The sequence below is a fragment of the Sphaeramia orbicularis genome, chromosome 10 (genome assembly GCF_902148855.1).
Source record: "Sphaeramia orbicularis chromosome 10, fSphaOr1.1, whole genome shotgun sequence".
Classification (NCBI taxonomy): domain Eukaryota; kingdom Metazoa; phylum Chordata; class Actinopteri; order Kurtiformes; family Apogonidae; genus Sphaeramia; species Sphaeramia orbicularis.
The window spans coordinates 27,655,978-27,683,817 of NC_043966.1; the positions used below are offsets into that span (position 1 = coordinate 27,655,978).

The 27,840-nt window shown below is 37.6% G+C and overlaps 1 protein-coding gene and 2 long non-coding RNA genes across 3 annotated transcripts in view; 2 read left to right on the forward strand and 1 right to left on the reverse strand.

Moving 5' to 3' along the window:
- Positions 1–27,840, forward strand: part of trpc7b (transient receptor potential cation channel, subfamily C, member 7b) — a 66,924-nt gene that overhangs the window by 9,692 nt on the left and 29,392 nt on the right. The window contains exons 3-7 of the mRNA XM_030146197.1: positions 10,158–10,340; positions 14,550–14,714; positions 20,695–20,911; positions 22,958–23,191; positions 27,449–27,713. Of these exons, the coding sequence (XP_030002057.1) occupies positions 10,158–10,340; positions 14,550–14,714; positions 20,695–20,911; positions 22,958–23,191; positions 27,449–27,713 (1,064 nt within the window). The remainder of the gene's footprint in view (positions 1–10,157; positions 10,341–14,549; positions 14,715–20,694; positions 20,912–22,957; positions 23,192–27,448; positions 27,714–27,840) is intronic.
- Positions 1,031–1,311, forward strand: LOC115427601 (uncharacterized). The gene is made up of 2 exons (XR_003936523.1): positions 1,031–1,121; positions 1,160–1,311. It is a non-coding gene; the product is annotated as an uncharacterized LOC115427601 (long non-coding RNA).
- Positions 1,230–26,742, reverse strand: LOC115427600 (uncharacterized). Its single transcript, XR_003936522.1, has 3 exons — positions 26,732–26,742; positions 20,868–20,873; positions 1,230–1,403 (listed from the first exon to the last, which is right to left on the reverse strand). It is a non-coding gene; the product is annotated as an uncharacterized LOC115427600 (long non-coding RNA).

Consider the following 27,840-nt stretch of genomic DNA (forward strand, 5'->3'; position numbering starts at 1 on the left):
TGAATTAGTAAGAACCTAGTGGAACATTTCTAGATCATGGAGTGTGGGTTGGTACAAATTTAAGAGAAATAAAGAAAACAATTGTCGCCTTAATCAGAAATGAAAATAATCATTATGGACTTGTTTGCCTCCAGGATAATGTTGATAGCAGAAAACTAATATGATAGTGTGTTGTTGCATTAAGTAGGTCATGCATAAGTGTTTAGAAGTTAATAGTGTTTGAATCTTTGATTTTATTAGCCCAAAACACACCCACAAATATCTGTGTAACTGAAGCTGACAATATACCTTTAAAATGTTTAGATTCGGTTTTACACACCAGCACTCACACCCAACCTGCTGGCCTGGTTTACTGGCATCTGTCCTGGATTGAGCAGTGTGATTGGCTCAGGTTTGCTGGGCAATACGCCTGCTCACAAAGTTTGGGCAAGCTTTAAATGCCAGCTTGAGATTGAAAGAGATTAGATTTTTTCCTGCTGTGCCAGCTTGCACACCTATCCCAAACATTTTTTTGTGATGTTAAAACACTTATAAAACAAGAGGGAAAAGTCCACTATGTATTACAAAGATACAAGTAATCACCATATGGCAAATAGTTGCAAAACAATAAGAAATGTACAAATGCTCATTTTATTTTAGTTCATAATTGCATCTCATTTAAAATCATATAATGGAACCACAGACTAGGGCTGCACAATAGCAAAACTTGCGATATGGGTGTACAACATTGCGATAACGATAATTTTGCGATATTCCTCATTCACCTAAAGAATTACCAATTTCATCTACTAAAAAAAAATGTTCCTTAACAATGTTCAAATGAGCCAATTGTTTATATGCTGATTCAATTATTTATAATTTAAGACAAAATACTATACTACTACAATCAATTACACAGTTCTGTCCAAGAACTTGGTGATGCTGTTACCATAGACCTTCAGACACAAACGTAGTCAAATAGTTTGTCATTTTATTCACATATAATGTCTAAATGACATGGATGTATTTCATAATACCAAAAGTGCTAGAGTACTGCCATGTAAGAGCTTTAAGAAAACAGTATCCCATTGATTGCCTGGTTTGGTAAATACTGCATATAAAAATAAAATCTTTAAATATACGTGTTCAGGCCTTGCCCAAAGTTGTGCTCTGAAAATAGTCACATCTTTTCAACATTAATAACATCTAAACTTTTTTTCAACCAGCAGCAGTAGCATTACTTCAGGTTCTTTGCCAGAAAAACTAGCATGTTTGAGTGATAGAGAAAACCACTCTGGTACCCCATGGTGTGTAAAACAGAAAGTTAATGAAAAAAAAAGAAAAGAAATGATTGAACGTCTTTGTGATATGAATATTGCACACTCTGTTATTGCGATAATATTTTTTTGATACAATGTGTAGCACTACCACAGACCTTTATATAGTGATAACTTTGAAACCTCATATCATCATGATAAAAAGTTTAAAGCATGGAGTGTTCATCAGCCTGCAGAAATACACAGCTCCTTTCCTTCCCTGCACGTTTTTTGTTTTTGTTTTTTTTGGCAGGATCATTTGAACGGTGTAGCAGTCTCACTTTGTGTCAGTGCCAGAGGAACCTGTGGCTGTGTATCATTGTCATTAACAGTTTAACGCTCTGTGAAAACTTTTCTGTGTATCAGCTGTATCCTCCACCTGAGGAATAGAATACGGACTTAGTAACCTGTTACCTTCAGTCCAAATAATATTCAATTCAGTTTGATCACATGACAGGTCTATAGAAGAAATAACAAAACTTCTAGTATAAATGTTAGGTTTGTCACATTTATGTGGTATACTGTCCATATATTTGTATCACTCGCCTACTAACACTTATTTAATTCATTTGTTTTCTTATTGTCTTAAGTTAAATTTACACAAAATTTCAAGTTTTTTTTACTTTGCTGTAGTGGAAATTTCTCAGCTCAGATTGTTTACTTACTGTTGTAAAGCAAATTTATAGTTAATATCTCAAAAGCTTGGTCATCAACTGAACTAATCATAAAGCAGTTCATCCCAGTCTCTCATCTTATTTGTCTTTTCATGTTTGTTTTTTTTCCTCACTGTCTTTTGCCCACCTTTGTGTTTGTCACTCAGCCTTTCTGCTTGCCATTCTGTTCATCATCTCCAGACAAGTTAATGAGAAGGGCTCACCTGAGGGACCAGAGTTATGTTGGAGCTCATCTGTCTCATTACCATCTCATTATCACTCCTCTGCCTTCTCTTCTTATTTGTCCCTACGTGCTTCCTCTTTGCCATTGTCTCATTATGTAAAAATATCAAATAATGTTAAGACTGAACTGTCTTGAACAGTCCATTTTTATGCGTGAATATGGGGAATAAAATAAAGGGCACTGATTGAGGCGTGGCTCCACTGATAAAAATGTGACATTTTAAAGAATAAAACAATACTTTATCTCAGTAAGAATGGTTTTATCCAAAGCATGTTCATATTGTTCAGACAATATGAGACTAAAGTATATGGCAACCAGAAAAAAGTCAGTGTAAGCAAGAATATTAAGCATATGTAAACAGTGGTATATTAAAGATGTAAATTTGAGGCTTTACAGAAACATTTTAGTTGTCCTTCCCTTAACTCTTGTTACTTTTGCCCCCAAAAAAGGAGGCAAGAGATTATAGTTTCAAGTAAGAAGAGTATGAAGTAAGTTAAAGACAGAGAAGTAACTGGAACTGGAATGATGAATGGAGGAAGAAAAAGAGATGAATGAAAAGCCTGTCAGTCGTACTCTATTGATGCCAGTGGAGTTAGATGAGTCTGATATAAATTAGATGCATTCTGGAACCATTTTCCATAACCTTGCTTTAAAGAGACGTTTGCCCCTTTGTGTAAACTATTAAACTTTTTACAATTAAATATTAAAAAGACAAACAAAAAGGGAAAACTCTACATATAAAGCTTTGGGGGGGTTGACTGCATTCACCTGTAAAAGACAGGATTCAGGCAGTGCAGACAAAATCCATCTTAGGAATAGGAATTGTATTTGTGATGATGTGTGCAGCTGTTTTCACCTGCCCTAAAATGTAGAGAAACTTTTTAATATAATGCTGATTCATTGTCGCAGCTACTGCTGCATCACCATGTTTAAGTCAGTTCACCTGCTCATTTATCTGATTCATACAATATCTGTGTATGAGTCAGATACTTAAAGCAGGGGTGGGATTCTTCCAGATAAATCCATCTTTTCTGACCTGAAAATGAGGCTCTCATGAATCATGCAAATCCACTTTTTTTGGGGGGGTGGCAGGGGTCAGGTATTGGTAAACATAATGACCGGTCACCAGTGCCTCTGATTCATGTCTTCATCTCACTCCACAAGCCATTGATTTTGTGCTTTATATACTGCTTTACAGGTCACTGAGTGTATGTGCCTGTCCAGGCAGGTGAAAGCCCGCCCCTGCAAGTTAATGTCCAATCACTGTTGTGCCTCAACAGTGATTGGGGGGTTTGGCTTTATAACTCACAAAGGTTTAAGTCGCTCCACTGTCACATCTCATCTGTTCAGTTACTACACATGGAGTGAAGATGGACCACGGCTTGGACACCCCCCCCCCCCCCCCCCCTCTCTGTCTGTCTCAGAGAGAGAAAAAGTACGTTTGGTACTCACAGGGGGCCTTTAACTCGACTGATATATTCTCTCTCCCTCTCTCTCTCTCTCCCTCTCTCTCTCTCTCCCTCTCTCTCTCAATATGCTTGTGAGCACGCAGCATGAGGAAGCCCCACCCCTCAGTGGCAGACTGTCGACAGACAATACAATACCGTGACATGATAAGGAAGTGCTTACGGTAGATAACCATGGCCTTTTTGTACTGCCGCTTTCTTTTAAAAAGGGCAGGGGCTCAAGCCCCCTTTGGGTCCTATACATGCACATGCTTGTTTTATACTACTGTATACAAGTCGTCAAGGAATAAGAAAGTGTTGGATTGTTCAGCACAGAAAGTGTTATTTTATTCAGTACAGTGATGTAATTTGTTCCTACTGTGAAATTCAGTTTTTGCTGACAAGCAAAATAAAAATATAATTTTGGGAGAAAAAAAATAGTTCTCTTTACGCACAAAACATGTTCCAAACCGAAACTGTGGCCCAAAAATCGAGGTATGGACCGTACCGTGGGCCACTACCTGTACTGTTGCACCCCTAGTAGGTGCACCATATATTTTCCTGCTTTTTTGTCCTTTGCCAATCACACCTTTGTTAAATAAAAGAGAATGGTGTCAGACAATAGAAATAACTCTACAGCTCTGATAGTTCAGACACAAATTAAGTGTAAAATCTACTCAAGTACAAAACTTAATGGATGCGTTTGTAGCAGCATTTGTGAAAAAAGACTGAGAGGGCACAAGAGAATATGAACACAGAAGTTATGAATCTGGGTGTGGAGCCAAATCTTTACATTTCAGTCAGATGATAATGCTTAGCATAAGCCTTTGATAATGAAGTGGTATTTGGCCTTATACTCATTTATACATGAGCCTTTGTGTAAAAGACAAAGGTGAAGTTGGCTAAACATTGGTGTAACAGCCTGAACAGATCAAAGTGACATTTGGAGCAGTTTTCATTTCAGTGTTCTGAAACTTGAGGCAACTTGGCAACTCAGCAAAAATGATCCAATCATGTTAGGACCTGGGGTGGATCTTTAATCCTTGAATAAGAGTAGAGTTTCATGTCACTTGTTCAGCAGACGTTTTAGGAACCACATACACACTCATTTATCCACTGGCCTGTGACTGGATAGTGAACACATTCACACTGAAATGAACTAAATACTGTTAAAACCAATGTCAGTTAATTGTTAGAAGAACTACAGGACACAGGATGTGCATTATATCATAATCATTAAGACAAATAATTTTTTTGTGTTTCAGAGACAATTTAAGTGCCATGTCCTGGTCACCACTGGTGTAAATTCTTTTTTGAATAGGTCGTTAAAGAAGCAGATTGGGTGCAAGTATGATACAATTCACAATGCTATTAATGAGTGCAATCCATTGTGTAAAATGGTGCAAAAATACATTCAGCATTTAAAAATAAACTTGCATAATGTCGTTTAGATAACATTTTTTAGGATTATGAATTGAGCTGTATATAGACAACTCATGCTGAATGTTTACTAACTGCTTTATCACAGACCGTTATATTTTTATCCTTTTTATCTTAACATTTTATGTCATTAAGAATTCATTCAGTGTACCCATCATTTCAGGCACTGCAAAGAGAATGCTGCTAGTGTTGGTGTATGTTGACTGTCCCTGAGAGGAATCTTAAAAAGTATATCAATACCTCTCTTACAGCTGAACATGCATCTTCAAATAGCATATTTTTCAAGACTGGCCAACAATTTCACAGAAGAAGCTCTGGACTCACACACACACACACACACTAAATCCCATTGGAGAAATAAGAGAGAGAGACAATAAGCAGATAGGAGGGGAGGTTATTCCCGCAAGAAGTGAGTTTTGGTTTAATTTAGATTTTTGTGATATTATGAAAAATTGAGACAATTACAGTACAAGACAAGAGAGAAAGTAAAACGGAGGTGTGATGGATGTCCATTGAAGTGTTGTAATAGAAAATCTTTCCATCACTTCCCTCCCCTCCGTCCATCTCACATCTCCCTCCCACCATGTTTCAGGCTTGTCCCCCTCAGTTCATTCATCTGTAACTGTTCTCACTCTGCTCTGTCTCCATTTTCAATCTCACAACATCGTCCTTTTTTGCTGTATCTCACGCCCCTAGGCACAAACCACATCTTGAATTATGATTGGACTTTCATGCATGTGTTGCTGCTGTGCATGTATGTTTGATGTCTGTCATGAGGGAAAATTCATTGATTAAGAAAGCATGTATCACCCTGAAGACTTGCCCTTTCACGCATGTAAAACATAAGATTATAATGGCTTTCTTTAATTTACTAGCTTAAAGGAAAAACTACACCTCATAGTGTCTTTTCCTTTACGTCCACGGTGGGCGTATAGATGTGTCATTGCTCAATGAGCAGATTTAGTTTTTTAATTTTCATATGCTGACAGATCTTATCTTATATGCTGTTTTGTTCCTTGACTTTGGTCTTACATTGGAATTCCATGCTAGTGAGAAAGCTTTTAAAAGGTATTGTGGTTGTTATTTTGGAAAAAAAAACAAACACAAGGAACACAAGGAGTAAGTGATTGCATCATTTGATATTCATGGCTGTGGCTACAACTAACCCATGCTAAAAAGAAACGTTTCCATCTGATCCAATGCTGAAGGAATTACAATGATGTTCGGGATCTGTGGAAGGACTGATGTAGAGAACATACTGTACATAACAATCTGCCTGGGGAGGCCTATGTTATTTTTTGTTGGATTTTTTTTTTTTTTTTTTTGGCTTTATCTATATATGTTTGTGGATAAAATGATATTTGAAGGTTGCATATTGTGAATTGCACTTGAAGAACTAAAACTGCCAGAAGCTCCAATCTGCTGAATGCTTTTCTGTTGATGAGATGTTCATGAATGGACAGGCAAGAGGAGACTTAAGACAGAAAGAGTTATGAGTGAAATAACTGGAACTGGAATGATGAATGATGAATGAAAAAACAAGAAGAGAGGAGTGAAAAGTCTGACAGTTATACTCTAGTGAAGTCAGTGGAGTTAAATGGGTTCCATGGAGACACGTCCAGTTTGAAAGGTTTGTTTGGGTTCTTAACTGGGTTGTTTGTGTTTTTTTGTTTATAGTTAGTGTGACTGCAACATATGGCAGCCAGAAAACTGGTTAAAAAAATGTCAAAAAAATTGAGGTGTAAGTGAGAATGTTGTCACCACTCCCACATTGCTGTTGGACAACCTTGACAGGGAACTGAAGCGACCATCTGCTGCACGTAAAGCCCTCTTTGAAACTCTGAGCCAACCATTTAAAGACAAGAGTACGCATTCAGGTCTTGGATTATTTGTGATAACAGATGAGGCTGGAGGATTTGGTCAAATGATCAAATGATGATCTTTTGAGGCAGAATCACAGTCCATGACCTGAATCACAATCAACTACATTTTCTCTCTTTCTGTAGTGCCGTGGCTTTTTTATTATTGTTGTCATTTGATCAGAAATTCTACATTTTTGCATAATTTTGTACTAATATTATTACAGTATTTTCTAGATAAGTGCTAAAATTACACTGTCCTTTAATACAGTGATTCTCAGTGGGTGGGTCGTGACCCAAAAGTGGGTTGCAAGCTTGTTGTCTGTGGGTCGCGTGCCTTTGTCTGGGCAAAAAATAATGTTAAGAAACCAATCCTGTGCTTTATTTTTTATTGAGCGGAGCACTGTCCATTCACACTCCCCAACAGTAGGTGGCGGTAATGTGCTGTAATGCTAATTAACACCAGACATTTCACAGCATAAAAGAAGACCCAGAAGTTTCTATCATGGCGAAATTCTGGACTACATCAGAAATGGTTTTACCTACACTGAAGACAAAAATCTCAGTGTCTTTAATTCTTGAATAAGCAACTGAATCCACTTTTAATTTTTAACTGAGTGCACATTTTAGGTTTTGGTTGAAATGTACTCGATTTAGTGTTAAAAGGAATCTATATCATAATCTATAACATAATACTGGAAGGTCTCACATTGTGTGTGTGTGTGTGTGTGTGTGTATCTGCACAGTTCTAAGAAATTGAAACATTTTTAATTGGCCAATTTGGTACCTACAGTTGAGGAACAGTCCCATCTCCACATTAAATATCTCGGCAAGTTGATAGGACCAATATTTTGGGAGATATGAGTAATTTTGGGATGCTATAGCCTTACAGTCACGTTGCGTTGCCTATGACAGTTGATGGGAAGCGCAGTACCATGCTGCATGACAGGAAATTAAGTTAAAAACAGAAAAGACGCATTTGCTAACTTCAGTCTCTAGATGTCCGTATTAATTGGTTCCCCATGGGTCAATGCGCTAGTATTTCCATATTTAGCATCACTGCCTGCTGGTCAGTTTGGTTTAACATTAAACTTGTCTTCTGTGTTTGCATATTGTAATGTTCTGTATTATTTCAGGTTCAAAACGCACCATATTTTTATTAAATACATTTGAGAAGGTTTTAAATTATCAATTTAGGTCGTAGCTTCTTATTTAGAGGTGATAGTGGGTCCTGAACCAGACCTGTTGAGAACCACTGCTGTAATAATCCCAAGGGAAATTCAGGTAAATTTCAGTTGCTCACACTCATCAATTAAAAAAGGCATCAGTTAAAATTAAAATACAATGTAAACACAGTAAAAGTAGTGAGAAAAAAACAGTAAAAGCATAATAATAAGTAACAATAGATGCATGATAATGAAATACTGTCAGTGTAAGAAACCGCCATCATCATATTCATTATTGCGCCCCCCCCCCCCCCCCCCCCCAACTGAGGAATTGTACAGTTGGAATGGCTCAGGAGACAGAGGATCTTCTAAATCTTTTAAAACCATTAGAGAAAACCCAAATCTGCTCATTAATAAAATAAACACAAATGCACCATACATCTGTGACAACTGCAGTGTTTCCCTTTAATTACTGAAACTATGGTGGTCTAATTTTTACTCCCAAACATTTATAATGAACCCATTTTTTCACTTTGAAGTTGTGTTTTGCATCATTACAATGGCAAACCATGTAAATGAGACTTACTGCAGGCTGTGGTTCAGTAGGGGGACCAACTGTTCATGGAGGTATTTGGCCAGCAGTAGCAAAGAACACATGACACAAACTGTGCAGATTAAAATAAACTCAAGTCAAATACTTTTAGTGAAAATGGTCACCAAAATCACGGACTTAAATGAAGTCACTGACCCAGCAACATTAATGGTACAAAAAACCAATCCATAATGCACTGCTCTTTACAGTAATTACACCCCTTCTTGCTCCATTTAAAATGAATGTTACTGCAGTAGGAAAGTTTTGTCAGCAGTTTTATTTATTTATTTATTATTCACATGATCTTATCAATCCCCTGAAAACCATATCATGCTACATTATGATTGTTAGATTACCCAGTCTTGCATGAGATAGGATATCATCACAGGTTTCATTTGCAACTCTAGTAAAAAACAAAAACTTCTCTCCATTAAAAGATGCTTGCACATATCCTCTCTTCATGATTAAAGAAGATATTTTATGTGCAAATTCAAAAATGTGCAGAAAATGAGAATGGGATGGAAATATACTGAACAAGCATCACCACTGCAGATGTTAAAAATGTATGATGTCTTTTTAGACTGTTGTTGTATATCCATAAGAGTTAATGATCTCATTATTTTTAACTGATCTAATAGCATTGGGAATCAATTTAATTATTTTATCACACCATATTTGTCTTTTTCCCATACATATATATGGAATTATCTTTGCTGTAAATCAGCTTTACTCCCTCTGTGCTATAGGCTGACACTAAAAAAAGATTACTTATGATCTCGGTTCCCATTAGATGGAAGGTTAAAAATGTGTATGAGCTGCTATATTTCACAGTGGAATGGGCATCACAGACCTTTGCAATTATTTTTTACCCTCTGTGCTTGGTACAATTTAAAATGGGAGTAAAGGTTTAAGAGGTTAAGCTTTCTCAAGTCATCAAAAGCAGTTTGATGCCAAATTTTTTTGATTTTATGTGAGAAACATTTCAGGGTGTATCAGGGTTCAACCCTATACGGATAAAAGTAAAATGGTTTAACACAGAAAAGCCCAGAGGGAGATCTGAATAAAATCAAGTGTTAGTTGTGCAGGCATCAAACAGGTAAGCAATTTCATTGTAAACAAGCTGAACAAAGGCTGATTGATAAAGGAGAAGATATGAAAAGCTGGAGGAAGGCTAAGACTTCTTAGACAAGATCATAAAGAGAAAACTTTGAGACAGATAGTAACAGGGACAGGTAGAGGCAAAGTCAGAAGCTTCTTAATCTTTTCTTTTGGTCATGTTCATTTTCACAGCAGGTGTTATGAGCACAAAACAAAAACATGCAGAGCTACAAGCAGTATCATGCAGGAGCACGTAATCACAAGGTTACCTACAACAGAGGCCAAGACACACTACCATCAAATCTAAAACAAGCACAAAGTAAACGGATGGTTTTTAAAGTCTTCCCCTGTTTGTTCTTTGACAGAATGACTACCGGAAGCTGTCCATGCAGTGTAAAGACTTTGTGGTGGGTGTGTTGGACCTTTGTCGGGACACAGAGGAAGTGGAGGCCATATTGAATGGTGATGTGGACCAGTGCCCTCCGAGCGCCTACAACCGACCCTGCCTCAGCCGTGTCAAACTGGCCATCAAGTATGAAGTCAAGAAGGTGAGACCAGCAAATCATCACAAATGGCATGAAATATGAATATGAGATGTGATGGTGTCAGATCCAGTTTTAAAACTTAAAACCAACAAAAACAAGAATCTACTCATTAAAGATCTCAGCGTCTTAGAGCTGATTGAGACCAAATTTTACCTTAAAGGGGTCATATTTTGTTAAACCCACTTTTATTAGTCTTTGGTTCATTTATTTGTGTATTTGGACCCTAATAGTTCAAAAAGTTTGAATTTGAACCCTTGCGGTGCTGCAAAGCTATCTTTCTGTTCATTTTGGCAAAAATCAAGTAGATGTCTACAAACCATTTCAGTTCCTCCTTAATTTGTTGCATTTATAACTAGTTATGTCAAGAAATTTGCATGTATAAGGTCAAGACTTCCGATGAACATTTCTCAGAGTACACCATAATTGTTTGTCAGCAGCAGCGGTTGTAGTCCATACTGAAAATATGTCCAAACTTTGAACCGATTACCTAAAATGTTCAGTCGTTGGTTGAACGGGAAAGAGAAGCATGGTCAACAACCTGGAGCGGGTGGGGCATGAAGTGGCTCATTTGCATTTAAAGGGCCAGCACTCAAAATGACCTTTCTGGTGTCATTACTCAGAAATAGGGTTGAAGAATGACCTGTGGAGTTGAATTAATGAAGAATTCAGACCCAAGCATAGCATTTACAGTTTATGTAGACCACAGGGAAATGTTTTAAAATGCATAATTCAATTTTTTATTTATTTTTTTAAAGCAAAATTTCACACCTTTAATGATCTTCACTATCTAACAGTCACAAGTTTTGCTATATACTATTTAGTTGGTAAGATGATAAAACTGCTGCCCAATAAAAATTATGTCAATAATAACATGATAATGGCAATTGAAGGTAAGTGACCTGAGCAATAACAGACGCTAGTTACTGTTTTTAAACATCCCTCCATTCTGTCCTAAAGGTAACCATACTGTAGGCAGCACAGTGGTACAGTGCAGACGGTGGTGTATATATTGTTCCTCCAGTGTCTCCATGGGTTCTCTCCAGATACTCCAGCTACCTCCCACCATCCAGAGACATACACCTTAACAGGTTAACTGGTCAATTTATGTGAATCCATGTGAATGTGATAGTAAATGGTTGTTTGTCTGTATATGTTAGCCCTGTGATGAACTGGTGACCTGTCCCTCGAGGACAAAGCACTTCAGAAAATGAATGAATAACCATTCTGTAACCACAAAGGGAACATTTGTTCAAACAAGTGTAATTGCACCAAAGTTTTTACTCCATTTCGGAGATCCATATGTGTGCAAAACTAATTCTGTTTGTGTGTTTTGATGCGTGAAGCCCCATGTAAACAACAAACTGGCCTCTGTGTCAGAGAGCTAATCCCTGCTGAGCAGGGGTGTTCTAAATAAATGTCACACCAAATCCCTTTTCTCCATTTGCCCCTACCACAAACTCACACACGCACTTTCCTATTTGACCTTCATGTGCTGCATGTTTTCTCTAATCAGCTGAATCCCCAGTGTGTGAGTCCATGTGCAGGCTCATGTTAGTGTCAGTGCCTGTGTTTGTGTGTGCAGTGGGCAGTAAACAGCCTGTTTGGGTTGTGTTTTTTCCTGTACAAGAGAGTGACCAATATTCTGGGAGCTAATTACACAGGAGGGGAAAGAAGAGGTGGGGGTTGCCATAGAAACCAGGTGGCCCATGACTGTGCAGTGGACATGATGTTTGATGCAGGAAAGGTTTGTGTCATGGGTCAGTGGGTTGATAAACCTGTCATGAGACACATACTATGATTTTGTATGTAGTAGAGTGTGTGTGGTGTGTGTGTTTTTGCATGCAGACATGACTGGATGCACATGGACACACTGCATGTTTCGATCTGTGGATAAAAGAGCAGGATATCTATTGCCAGTTCAGAGCAACTCTTCCTGAATTCACTAAACAAGGCCGATTGGTGAAGTGGTGGGATGAGTGATTATAGGAAACCATGACGCTATAGAAAATCAACAGAGATCAGGCTGGCGGAAAGGTAACCTGCTGCTCACATCATACATAACAACTATGCATAAACACTGGCTTTGATTTGCAGTTGATCACCAATTTTGCATTGATTGCTCTGTTGTTCACATCCTTCCTCCAGCTGGAACAAAAACATCAACCCTTTCATCTATCATCCCTTTGGCTCCTGAGCTGTCACACCAGACCAGCGGTGGCTTTTGTTTACTTTATCGCTCTTCTTGAGTCATCAACATGCAATACCTCGATATAGCACACCAAGCTTTTCCAAATGAAGCTAAAATCTTTCAATAATGGATTCTCTATTTGCTGCAATACTGTATATTTAATTGATTCCCCAACCCAAGTGGCAGCTATGAATACAAATGTGTTCTGACTAATACATTTTATTCTAATGAACATGCAAAAGCTGTGCTGTAAATAAAAATGCAGTCTGTTCATTCACTTTAGAATACAATGAATTATAAAATGAAGAGGAGCAACAGGAGCAGTCCTCATCTGGATTGTTGGACAGTCAACACTCAATCCATAAGGCTAAATAAAAAAAATGAATGATATACTTTATGTTATATATTCTACAGACAATAGGAAAATAAATTCAACCAGTTACTATTGACATTAAAATCCCACCGTGATAGAACATTGGTTTTAGGACATAGTAACACTATTATATTAGCTCCATTGTGGACGTTAAAAAGTCTAAACAATTTTAAGTTAATTTTTACAATTAAATTACCTCATCTTATGTGGAGTAGAAGCCACTTTGTAAAATTTGACATTTAACAGGTTTTAAAGGAATGATATTTTACTTTTTTAAATGGAATTATTCAGACATTTAAATGAAACATTTTAAAACATTTCCCTGTGATCTACATACACTGGAAATGCTATGCTTGGGTCTGAATTCTTCATTAATTCAACTCCACAGGTCCATCTTCAACCCTATTTCTGAGTAATGATCCCAGAAAGGTCATTTTGAGCGCTGCCCCTTCAAATGCAAATGAGCCACTTCATGCCCCACCCCCTCCAGGTTGTTGACTGTGCTGCTCTGTCCCGTTCAGTCACTTGTGTTCATTAATACAACCAACCACTGAACATTTTAGGTAATTGGCTCGAAGTTTGGACATATTTTCAGTTTTTACTACAACCGCTGCTGCTGATAAACAGTTATGTCGTACTCAGAGAAATGTTTGTCGGAGGTCTTGACCTTATATGTGCAAATGTCGTGACGTAACTAGTTATAAAACGTAACAAATTAAGGAGGAATTAAATCAGGTTGTAGAAATCCACTCGATTTTTGCTGGAATGAATATAAAGATACTTTGCAGCACCTGGAGGGTTCAAATTCAAACTTTTTGAACTATTAGGGTCCAAATACACTAATAAAAGTACCAAAGACTAATAAAGGTGGGTTTTGCAAAGTGTGACCCTTTTAAAATGCAATACAATGCCGATATTGATTATGTGAAAAGCTGTGTTCTGTATTCTGGGTGTGATGCACATACGTTTCTTACCTTGACATAAAATTATCAGGTTATGCATTTGGGGCCAACTCTAATTTGCTTTTCCTCATACTAAGACAGGTGTTAGCGAAAGAGCTTTCAAGTGTAAAGGCTTACCAGTTTGGAATAACTTATCTGCTGATATTAGATCCATCTCACTGACTGGTGTCTTCAAGCACACTTCTGTCTGTCTTATTTTTCAGATGGAGTTCTCTTGTTCTAATGAATGTGCTCTGTGTACATATCTTATAGTTAAACCTGCACATAGATTTATTTATTTTCTTTTTTCTTTTCTTTATCTGTTCTTTAACTTGTCACTTTAATTGTTATTTGTGGTGTATGTTGTGTCATAAACAGAATAGATCATCTCACATCTCAAAGATTTTATTCTAATAAATAATTTTCTAACAATAAGTAACAAAGTTTTAAATGTATTTTCCATGGATTTGTTTTGGTAGAGAAACACACAGAAGCCTCTTTTCTATAGATAAGTGAACTCTAAGTTTTTAATCATATTTCTGTCTTTTGGGGCCATTGTAGTTTCACTGACAGTGTGTAGAATTTGGTCATGTTTTGTTTACTCTGCTTTTCAAAATGACTGTCTTGTTTAAGAAAAATCCCTCATTATGTTAACAGAGCATCTATTGTTGTCTCTTCACAAATTGCAAATTTTGTCTCTTTTCCTCCAGTTTGTCGCCCACCCAAACTGCCAGCAGCAGCTGTTGACAATCTGGTATGAGAACCTGCCTGGCCTGAGGCAGCAGTCCATTGGGGTGAAGTGCTGGACGGTCCTGGGAGTCACTGTGGGTCTGCCCTTCCTGGCTATCGCCTACTGGATAATGCCATGTAGCAAAGTATGTGGACACACATCACACAAACACATCCTCTAACTTCACTTGGCTTCATGCTTTATCCTGTGATCATGGTGGTTTACATCCTCTGTAGGCTTCAACACTCACACACACTAAAGGGCATGTACTTGGACAGATTTTAACTCGATATATTATAATGGCAATACTCTTTTAACAGCCCCATAAATATACAAACATGCCTACAATATTATACTTAAGGTTTATTGCATGTTTCAACTCTTCTTTGTTGTTTTACGCTAGACTTCCTGCTCCTGCTTTTCACCTTCTGCTACTTTCAAAATCACTTAAGTCATCTGCATGTACTTTTCTGCCCAACCATGAATGTCAGCGCAAACCTGATTCTTAATCCGTGCAGTAGTTGTCAACATGTTTAACTCTAAAGCACTCTAAAGTGCTGGACAGACTGACTAAATGACTAGTGTGATTTAAAGAGCATCAAGTAATCACTATGTGATTATTGGGCCCAGAGGCACTTTATCACATTTTGTTAATACTCCATCAAGTAAATTATAATCTGTAAAGTGACACAATATGACACACATACACACGCAGTTGCTGAGGGAATGGTTATGCAAATCTGTTCATCAACCTTGATAATCCTCTGCCTCATCTTCAAGCGGTGTATGCCCCGAGGTAGCTTTAAAAACACTGTTGAGGACCTTGGAGTAGTTTGCATTGGGTGAGGCTGATGAATTAGTTATTTTGTGGGCTTAGCAATAGAGCAGCTGATGTCAAGTGTGTGTAAGATGATGAAGAGCAGGAGAGCGGAGTCTTCGCTGGTGAAACACATGTTGAGCCAACACATGGTATAATCATGTCATGGCAACGCCTGTTCATGTTAATGTATGCAGTCTGGTTTTGTGTATGCATTCACATGTATGCAGGCGTACATGATTATATTTGGTTATGAATCAAGCACCTGATGAGCCTCTGTCACGTTTTTAACAACTCAGAGATCAGTGAAGGGGACTGCCGTTAATTAAAAAAAAACATTTGAGATTTTAAAGACAAAAAAAAATAGAAGACCTGAGAACCAAAATGAATGCTTAAATAAACTTTAGAACAACATGATGTTAGCTCAGATCAGAAGGTAAGAATTTGTTAAATGCATATTGTAGGTTAAATCAGTGTATCAGATAAATAAATCAAGACACATGCAGGCTGCGTTGGGAGGAAGTGTACCATACCCTCCTACAACTGACAATAATAATGCAATTTTGCTCTTCTCATCTCATCAATTGCTTATCTTTTACAGCTTATAATATTTTCAATTTACAGCATCAGAAACTCCAGTATCAGAGCCGCAAACCATTTCATATCAGCAGCAACAGATTAAAGCACATTGATATTTTTGTTGCTCAAATGTAAGTCGTAAGTCATTGCAGGCAGAGAGAGAAAACACTATATAATCACTTTAGAAGTCTGCTTTAAGAGGAAAATTAGATGAAAATAGATGCTTCTGACTGAATCTGTCTTATTGATTGCAGGAAGTGAAAAATGAAGAAAACAAACATGCATGGAGAGATAGAGAATACTTTGAACCTTCACCATATGATAGAAATGACATGAGCCATGCGATAAGAACTGGAAAACAGCCAGAAGGAAGGAAAATAAACACCTTTGAACGGTCATCAGATTTCCCTCCCTCTGAAGTCAAGGAATAATATCTTAGATCCATACAGTACATGGCATACACAACATGGAGAATTTGGATTTGCTAATATTGCATTAATACAGCAACAGTAATTAGGCAATGGTGTAAAACAGCCATGGGTCAGATGGGAGAGCGGGTCATCCAATAACTGAAGGGTTGGCGGTTTGAATCCCGCTCTGTCCATGTGCAGTTGTGTCCTTGGGCAAGACACTTCACCCTCCTTGCCTCCAGTGCTGCTACTCACACTAGTGTATGAATGTGTATGAATGTTCAGTGGTGGTCGGAGAGGCCATAGGCGCAGATTGGCAGCCACGCTTCCGTCCGTCTGCCCCAGGGCAGCTGTGGATACAGATGTAGTTTACCACCACCAGAGGGAGACTGTGAGAGCCAGTGAATAATGGAACTCTGTACACACTTTGAGTATGTGTTCATAGAAAAGCGCTATATCAATCTAATCCATTATTATTAAAATACTGTCAACATCTACCATATTTTCTTTTCTTATACTACACGGTCCTGCTAAAAAAAAAAAAGTCACACACTCTAATTCACAGTTTCAAATAAAGCTGGAATAAAACATTTTGTACCTCTTCTTATGAAATGATTGTGACAATACAATTTATTCTTGATAGATGAAGTGAAACTGGGACTCAGTATGTAATCATTGCACCTGGACATAACTGATTACTGATGTCTATGAATAGGAATAAAAAATGGAATGTATGTGAAAACAAAATTATTTCAACTTTATGGGCAGCAGGGCATTTGCATCAGTTTAATTACGTCACATTTTGATAAACTTATGCAATTTATAACATGCACTTGTATCATTTTTGGACACATACTGTTACATGACCACCCGAATCAACCCTAGATTATAAGACTGCCCCCACGGGCTTGTACTGTCGGCTCTAGGCATGATGGTTAATCACTTCATCTGCCTCTCTTCTCACTCTGATGCACCGATCACTCCTGAACAGGGTCAGTCTGGACTCATCACATCATATAATAATAAAAGTTTATTTATATAGCACTTATAACAGAAAGAATTCACAAAGGGCTTTTACAATAAAATCAGAAGTAAAATACTTGGGCAAAAAATAAATAAACAAGTGGTGCCAGGCACAACAAACCCCGCCCCTCGCATGCATTGTAGCTTATTTTGGCATTGATCCAGCTGATGTCATCATGTCTATGCATGTGCTAATGTCAGCATATCAACTTTCTCTATATATGTGGCAAATCTGAAGTAAATTGAAGCAAAATTGATGTCTTTATAGACATTTGAAATGTTGCTCGTTATAAGTAAATGGGAGAAGAAACAAGATTTTCAAAATTTCATACAAAAATTTGAACTTTAACCTACTTTTCCCAAAATGTAGCCCCATCTATTTTGGGTCACTGGCAAACTATAAACCCAATTTGGTATGAATTCAACCAGTAGTTTTGCTGCTGCAGACATTTGAAATTTTGCCCATTATAAGTGAATGGGGAAAAAAGATTTCAAAAATTCATAAAAATTTTGAACTTTGACCTACTGTTCCCAAAATGTAATGAGATCTATTCTTGGTCACTGGCAATTTATAAACCCAATTTTATATTAATTCAACCAATAGTTTTACTGCTAGAGTGTTAACAAACAAACAAACTGAACCAAAAACAATACCCCTTCAGGGGGTGGGATACTGAAGAATGAAATCACAACTGAAACATATTAATCACTGCAGTCACTTTTTGGACAGTCAGTGTATATGCTAATAGCAGTAATATATTTCTGAGTGAAGATGCCCAGTTAAGTATTGTAATAAAAATGGCACTTGGAACCCATTTTACACATATATTACATCATTTATTGTGCTGTTTTAAAGATGGAACAGCAAAAGCATACAAGACAGACTCTTCATGTAAAGTAATTTAACCCATTATCACACTCAATTCGACAACGATATGCTGACATTTTTAAATGTTACATGTTGCCCTTGTACTCCCATTAGCCTTTCATTTTTCTTTAATTACTTTCCTGCAGCCTGTCATCCGTGTAATTTGATCTAATATTATTTTGCATGAAACGTTTGACTCATTTATTCATGTGTAAAGATACCCTCAGTCTGAATCATCTCTGTTCTTATCTGGTTGTTTTGTGTCCTTTGCTGATTTATGCTGTAGGAGATTCGCCACATGGGGAAAAAAACAATCAATAACCTCAGGAAAGGGTCAAAATCAATATTCATTAGGTACTTAGAGTGACAGGAGACCACTCCATATTAAATTAGACTTTACAAGAAAATTTGGTGCTGCATGATTAAATATGAGTGTGGGTTTTAAAACTGTTATCAAAGAACCACTATAAACATGTGTAACAAGTCACCCATTTGGAAACAGTGGAGGCATCACAAACATCCAGCCCTTTTTCTTTTTCTTTTTCATTTTACCTCTGTTAATTTAAAGAAATAGAGAAGTCAGATATGTTATGGAAACAGTAATTAATGATGTTATTGTATACAGTATGCCCTCAATTTACATAAGACGTATCTTAAATTAGCCTTGATTCCTGCCTAACACCTTATTATTTGCAGTGGATGCCTGTCAGCACACAGTGTATAGGCCTGTCTTTCTAGGTTTCCTCATGTGAGAGAATGCAGCAGCTTCATTCTAGCCATATTAAATTTCTATTTCACGCCAAACCTCTTTTCTTTTAGCTTGCATGTGCCCGTTCCCAGTGGTCACCATTTTATTCGAAGGCAGAACATCAGCTTTTATAACAGTCACACTGACATAAGAGAAAACCTATGTAGTGTGCTGTGCTCATTCAACACTCACCCTGATCTAGAATGACCATCTTATTTAAGCTGAGGGGTGAAATGGATCAACCGTATCAGCACAGCAGCTGGGAGTAATGAAGGAGCTACAGAGATCCCAGTGGGAGGAGGAGGTGCAGAGGAGGTTTTGCAGGGTTAAGATTTACCAGATAACCTCTTCCCACATGGTTTAGTATTATGTGTGTGTGGCACGGGGAGCAGGTACAGGATGCGACGTGTTTCAATCCACACAGTATGCAGATATCCTGTGGGTTGTTAATATTGAACACAGCAGGTTTAGAGAGCGGCAAATGTTCAGACTTCTAATATCTGTATGGGGTTGGGAGTGTGTGTGTGTGTATGTGTATCAGTGCGCAATTGTGGGCCTTGGCATACTTTACTGCAATTATAAGAAGGTCGCTGTGTGTGACAGTATCTTTAAACCTCCATGAGTAGCAGCACCTTGCACTGTGTTTTCCCCATATGGTGCATTTCCTCAAACTCTGGTGATTGTTTGCTGTCTAGTTACACTGACTGTTAAAATGATCAGTAGATAAGCATTATGCATGAATTATAACAGCTGTTGTTTGTCTGCGAATATGGTGGCGTAGCGCTGCTTTTCAGATTTAAATCTCACGAGGCCAGAACCTCAGGAATTTGGCAAAAATGTGACTTTCTCAGTAAATACAGAGCAGATGTTTTGGGTTTGCTTGTTTTTTTTGTCTTTTGCAGTTCAAAAATGTAAGTACAATTCTTAGAACAGTGTGGTATTGTGCATCACATGAAAGCAAATGGATTTACCTTAGATTGGAATCACGACAAACCATAAGCCAACTTATACACAGCACTTCTGTTACGGGAATATTTCGCCTTTATTCCAGAATGACGTCTGTATAAACAAAATGGTGGATCATTTGGTCCCACCTTTATCGCAGCTTTGTAACGCCTCTAGAAGTAGTAACAGAGCCGTTACAAAGGTGGGATCATGATTCCGGAACACTATGTAAAAGGAACACTTCTTATTCCATAACCAAGGTGTGAAGTTTTTATGACATACTGCGTGTGCAACCCCACGCCAAGGGGATTAAAAATGAGTGTGGGCCATGTATAGTAAACACACATATCAACACAACCAGAACTGGAGAGATGCTGAGAGATGCTGAGATCTGCGAGCTATTGTTGCTTTGGGTGGAGGACTCTATCCATGCTAATTTGTGGAATGGTGAAAGACTCTGGAGAGGTTAGCAACACCGCTATGCTCAGGCTATTTCCGACACGCAAGTTATACGTCACACTATACGCTGCGCTATACACCACCCCTTTGATTCCAGAACGCAGGTCCGCTGTGTAAAAGTCCAGCCTGTCTCACCTCTGTTACTCCTATGGCTTGGCTGTTGAAATCGGTCAATGAAAGGGTCACAATCTCATCTTTTTTCCGGGATCTCTGTGTAAAAGTTACTATAGATAATAAGGGAGTATTGACCCTTTTTGTCGCTCTTTCTTCTTCCAGCTTGGTCAGATCTTGCGGAGCCCCTTCATGAAGTTCGTGGCTCATGCTGTGTCCTTCACCATCTTCTTGGGTCTGCTGGTTGTCAATGCCTCTGACCGCTTCGAAGGTGTTAAGAACCTGCCAAATGAGACCATTACAGACCATCCGCGACAAGTCTTCAGGGTCAAGACCACCCAGTTCTCCTGGACAGAGATGTTGATCATGAAGTGGGTGTTGGGTGAGTTGCATTCTGTTCTGACACTCAGTCTGCACATACTACAGTATAAAATTTGAATATGTCTATGTTTGGTACATACATGGATTCTATATTAAAAAGTAATAGCACTATCACCTATCTGTTTATATCTGTAAATGATATTCTCTTTCATCTATATATGTGTATTTGTTTTTATTAGTGGTCTTCGTATTTTGAGATCCAGGTTGGGTTGGTATGGGGGTCACCATTGGTTCTGGGGGGGTGGGGTTTATACTTTGTGTGTCACAAAATCTTATATCATAAAATTTGAATTTCTTTCTTTTTTTTGTATTGTACTTTTGGAGGTTCACAATGAAAATAAATAAAAACTTGATCAAAAAAAAAAGGAAAACCACTCATAAATAGAGGCCGACTATCTCTTTTTGTCAAAATGTGAATGTTTTCTATGAAGATGTGCAAGAGTAGCATGGTTTTACAAGTTAAGTTTCTTTAAAGTTTTATTCAACATAAAATAGCTGAAAAGTTGCAGAAGTTTTTCGCTCACCTTTATATAAGGCAGAATTAAAGATCAACACTATACCAACTTAGAAGATATGAGCCAAGGATATGGCAATACAACAATTCATTCTCTTTTATCCTCAGAAGATCAAATAGAAGTTTCCTGGCTTGTCGTAGCTGGAGCCATGCTGAATCCTGCCGATAAGCTAGGGGGAAATTTGGAGGTTGGCCTGAGTGGAAGTTCTAGGGAAATATTAGAAGGAGGAAAGAATTTTAGGAAAGCAGCGGAAGGTGTTGGGCCAAAGTGTATGGCATATATGAAGATAGCAGAGATGAATCAGGTGGATAGGAGGAAAGGTCAGAAAACTAACTTGACAAATTACTACTTTCTGACAACATATATATATCAGACCTCAGCTCCTGCCCATCTGCTTTTTGCTTACTCATTTCACTGAAAGACACCTACATATTGGTAATATATGTGTGCTTTATGTATTTTGTTCACATATGGCTCTATTTTTTTTACCTCTATGTTGGTAATGACACCATTTTTTTTTTTTTATCCATGGTCATTTTGGCAGCAGGTGCTCAAGTGTGTTTGTTTCTATATTTGTGTGAGTATGTGTGCAGTGAGTCATGGCTGAGCTAGTGCCGGGTAATTGTAATTCCAGCAGCATGCTTTGAAGGCCCAGTAATTGTTATAGAGATGATACTGATCAGGGGGGGCTTCTCACTAAGCAATTTTCTCCTTGTTTTGGCTCCAAATAGAGAATGACAGAGTGGTTGTGTACATGTGTGCATGTGTGTGTGTGCGTGCGTGTGTGTGTGTTTGTCAGCGGATGTATGTAACTGAACTATAACAAGGATGTCTGAGTGCTTTAGAAATCATGAGCTTTGTTTTCAGCATCCGTGTATGTGCAAATTATGTGTTCATGTCTACAAATATATATGTGTTTGTATAAGTGCCTGCAAGAGAAATACGATTTGATTTTGTGTATGTCTTTGCAGATTTTTTCTATTTGTGTACATACAATGGATGTATTTCTTCTTTTTCAGCGTCTTTCTTGTCCTTACATGTGTATTTCTACTCTTATATGAGTGTTTCCTCTCCATACATATCATGGGTGCCTTTCTACTCCATATGTGCTGTTTACAGTCACGGAAAAAATGATTAGATCATCAAAAGTCATCAAAAACAATGGTTATGCAATCAAGTACTAACTCCTTTGTGCATCATGTGACTAAAAGAGACCGAAAAGAAAACATGGAATGCCTAAAAAGACTGTTTTTGGCAGTACAATGCCATAGCTATTGATGTAAGAACTGAAGTGATTTAGGTTATTATCAAGATAACATGGAAAATTGCTAGATATCAGCTCTGAAATTAAAGTCTTATAAGCTATTTTTGTTGTTATCATTATATTTGTCAAAACAAATGTACTTTTAATTGTACCAGACATTAAAACGAACAAGAAACTGAAGAAAACAAGGGGTGGTTTAATCATTTTTTTCCACGTCTGTATGTGTGTGTCTATTTCTCACATGCATCTTTCTACTTCTTTTCCTCAGGTATGATTTGGTCAGAATGTAAGGAGATCTGGAGTGACGGGCCACGGGAGTATATCATGCACCTTTGGAATGTTCTGGACTTTGGCATGCTGTCCATCTTTGTGGCATCCTTTACAGCACGCTTCATGGCTTTCCTCAAGGCGTCCAAAGCCCAGCAATACGTGGACATGCATGTACCCGACGAAGACCTCAGCAACGCCTCGCTGCCTGACGAAGTGGCCTACTTCACTTATGGTGAGCAGCTACTGTAAAGGGGTCATATTTTACTAAACCCACTTTTATTAGTCTTTAATACATTTATTTGTGTGTTTGGACCCTAATAGTTCAAAAACTTTGATTTTGAACCCTCCAGGTGCTGCAAAGCTATCTTTATATTCATTTTGGCAAAAATCGAGTGGATTTCTACAACCTTTTTTAATTCCTTCTTAATTTGTTTTGTCTATAACTACTTACGTCATTACATTTGCACATATAAGGTCAAGACTTCCAGCGAACATTTCTCAGAGTACAACATAATTGTTTGTCAGCAGCAGCAGTTGTAGTAAAAACTGAAAATATGTCCAAAGTTCGAGCTGATTACCTAAAATGATGAATGAATGAAAGTGGTGGGTTGAACGGGACAGAGCAGCACAGCCAACAACCTGGAGGGGGTGGGGCATGAAGTTTTGTCATTTGCATTTAAAGGGCCAGCGCTCAAAACAACCTTTCTCATGTCATTACTCAGAAATAGGGTTGAATATGGATCTGTGGAGCTGAATTAATAAAGAATTCAGACCCAAGCAGAGCATTTACAGTTTATGTAGACCACAGGAAAATGTTTTAAAATGCATAGTTCTATTTTTAAAAAAAAAAAAAAAAAAGCAAAATATCACTCCTTTAAAAGAAATAATGCATAAATACAGTGATTTTCTATGCTTTTGTTATTGTCAACAACTTTATTGGAAACATTACAGCAACAAATAGCATTGCCATTGTATCCAAAGCAATATTTAGCCAATTTTAGCTTATTATTTGTACCGCAGACATCCACAAATGTTTAAAGATACATCATTAAGCCAGACAGTGGTACTCAGTGACACATGCGTTCCTTAGAAAATGGAAAGTAATCATCAGCAACACAGCTCCAAAGAATAATAATGACCATCATTGCTGCCTCTGCCAGGCAGAACATGTGTCTAGATTGTGAAAAGCTCAAAGGTTGAGTGATGTCTTTTTAATTGTTTTCAGACAACAATGGAGCTTTATGGCACAGACAAATAAGCTAAATTGGGTTTTAGACAGACGGATAATACTGTTTGTAGTATGAATATTCAACCCTGGTGTGCAAAGCTGTGATAGAGGTGGTCATTCTTGCCCAGTGTCATTAGACTTCATGATTCAGCTGCTTTTGTCACTTCTCCTCCTAGACTATTTTTGCCTTTTTATTTTTTACGCACCTGGACTACCAGGACACATAAGTCCATTTGTCATGTATCCAACAGCTACAGTTGTGGAAAAAATTATTAGACCACCCCTTGTTTTCTTCAGTTTCTTGGTAATTTTAATGCCTGGTACAACTAAAGGTACATTTGTTTGGACAAATATAATGATAACAAAAACAGCCCATAAGAGTTTAATTTAATAGCTGATATCTAGCCATCTTCCATGTTTTGTTGATAATAACCAAAATCACTTCAGTTCTTACATCAATAGTTATGGCATTGTACTGCCAAAAACAGTCTTTTTAGGCATTCCATGTTTTCTTTTCTGTCTGTTTTAGTCACATGATACACACAGGATTTAGTACTTGATTGCATGACCATTGTTTTTGATGACTTTTGATGGTCTAATAATTTTTTCAGCTGTATGTCAATGAGTTTCCATCTGAGGAACAAAAAAGTGTAAAGAAATCCAAAGACTTCTTTGCTGATGTTATCAATAACATTTTAGAAATTCCCTGACTTGGACTCAGTAAATGCATTCATTTATATGACAGTGAACGTATCTGTGAATCAAGTTCCATGTTTGCTTTAGCTTCCAATTACCTTTACACAGTAGTTGTGCACTGCGCTGCTTTCTGTCTATCTGTCTGTGACACTCCTGGTTTTAAGTCACTTTGGATATTTATTTTGAAACTTTGGACATTTTTTATTTATTTATTTATTATTTATTTATTACTTGTCTTGTCAAGCATCATAACAGCAGAATGGTGGTCTGGCTGCCTTGTTGTGTTGAACAAATTTGCTTTGCCAATGGGGACTCTTCATAAAGTATATAAGGTTCCCCTTGATATTCCACTGTTTTATCTTGGGTTTTGTTGAACCATATTTTGATGCCGGACCTGACAGGAAAAAAGGGAAAGAGAGGAAAGGGAGAAGAAAGAAGGAGAGAGCGAAGGGGGTAGAAGAAGGAGAAAAAAACAAAAAAGAAGACGGCAGAGACCCTCACACAAGAAAATATCAACAATAATAGTGCCAATAACAATAATAATGACAACTGTAATGATACAATATAATGATAATAACTGACAATAATCCACAACACCCACAAGTAAACTGAAAAAAGAAACTTTGGGCATTTGAGTTGAAAGATGGTCTGTCTCTACTGCATAAAATGTGAAACTGTCTCCTTCCCGTCTGATTTTGTGAATGAATGACCAATTTAAAGCCAACAGATAAAATTTAGGAACCCTTATAGGCAGGTGAATCATTACTTTACATTTATAGCTGAAGGTGATGGTGAGCAGCTTCAGTAATGGTGTCAAGCATTACAAATAACATCAGCAGAGGGAGAAGACTAGAACATATGTCATTTAGATAAAAATGTCCTTGGAGCATAGTTAAAGCTTCTGTGGGTAATATTTTTCCTGTCGTCAGGAAAAAAGTCCTTAATAACCTTTCAGTATATCATAATTAAATTGACCTGAGAGGAAACTAGAATTCTGCATATCCTCTTGGCTCTGTTTTCACACTTTGTTTTGAATCAGTTGCATCTTGACAACACAGAGTATGTGATTTATCGAAGACACAACATGGCAGCTTTAATACCCATGATCATTTTGGCTTCACTTTTCTATATAGCTGCATGACACCATGAAGCTTGTGTTGTCCATCTTCATATCCAGCCTATATTATGATAGATAGGAGAGGGCTGCATGAGGAGGGTTTAGATTTTAGATTCTGGGATTTTATTCTTGTTTTTAAGACGCTTTATCTTAAAATGTTCACATATTTGCCCAACATCTCTCTGTTGGACCCTCAGTTCACTGACAGTCCACACATACTGCACATACTGATACACATACGCACACATAATGTACTTCTAATTAGTAACAGATAGCAAATAGCACAGATGTAAACATCGCCATGAGTAGATGCACAAATAAGGGAATAAACAAACTAAATGTTTAAATTAATCCAATATTTAATAACAGCTTAAAGACAGGAGTGAGTAATTAAAAGCCAAATTGGAAAAAAAAAAAAATACTCCTAAGATCAGAACATAAAACAGAAAAGGGTCTGTCTATAATGAGATTAATACCAAACTAGTAATATAATTGCTTGTTTTCCTTTCCCTGTTAAATGCACATTAACCCTGACCAAATCTACTCCATATTATAAAGTGCTGCAGGCTGCTGGACTGTTCCCTTATTAGTGGCCCACACAGGGAACCTTCATCAGTGCTGTCATCTGGTGGTGTGACTCTGTTATGACACTTAAATAAATTCATAACAGTGAGCGTCACAACAGATCCACTTCTCACCCAAACTGCATGTCAAGATTCTCCACTGAATACTGAACATGCTGTGTTTTTATATCTATAATCACATATTTTATCATAGGTCACTTTTCATATCAGCCAGTCTGTTTTTTCCTTTAACTTTATTTTCATTCTGTTTGTGCCCCTCTGTGTATCGATCTGCTTTGTATCTGTTTTTCCCATCTTGTTCAATTATCCTTTCTTTCTACATGCCTGACTAAGCATCTTTTGCTGAGCTTCCCTCCCTCTCACTCCTGTCCTACCTTCTCCTTGGATTCACTATCCCTTTATCCTTCCTTTTTGCTGTCTACAAATCTTATACTTATTTCTTTGACTCCCCCTTCTTCCCCTCTTTTTGAGTCTAACTTTCCTTCTTCCATCCTTCTTAATCCATGTTCTTGCTATACCTTCCCATCCATCTAAGGACATATTTCCTAAAGCCAAGATTGCGTTATTTAGAAGTTTCTCTGTTCAAGCATTGAGGCTGCACTGGAGCCAAATATTTTCTCTATACAACCTCAGCAGGGATTTTAACAACACTGATGTGCAGTTTAAGCCTTATAGAAAAAAATAACACTGACAAAATAAAGGTTATTCATTCTGAAAAATTGTTTCGATATCAGTATATGATACAGAACCAGCAATGGCTGACTGAAAATATTTATTACAATGTAAATACTAAAATTTGGTATCAAATCTAATCACAGATAAATTGAGCTAAATACCATTACTCTCCATCTCCTCCTCCCACAGCCAGGAACAAGTGGCGTCCATCAGACCCTCAGATCATCTCAGAAGGCCTCTACGCCATCGCTGTGGTTTTGAGTTTTTCACGTATTGCATATATCCTCCCAGCCAACGAGAGCTTTGGCCCACTGCAGATCTCACTGGGACGCACAGTCAAGGACATCTTCAAGTTCATGGTCATCTTCATCATGGTGTTTGTGGCCTTTATGATTGGCATGTTCAACCTCTACTCTTACTACCTGGGAGCCAAGTACAATCCTGCCTTCACCACGTGAGTTATGCCGATGTTTGTGAGTGTTTTGGAGTGTGCAGTGCAGAGTGTGACAGTGTAGTCTATTCTGTATGTCTAAATGTATGTGTGTATTCATTATCATCTATTTAACTCATAAAGTATGGCG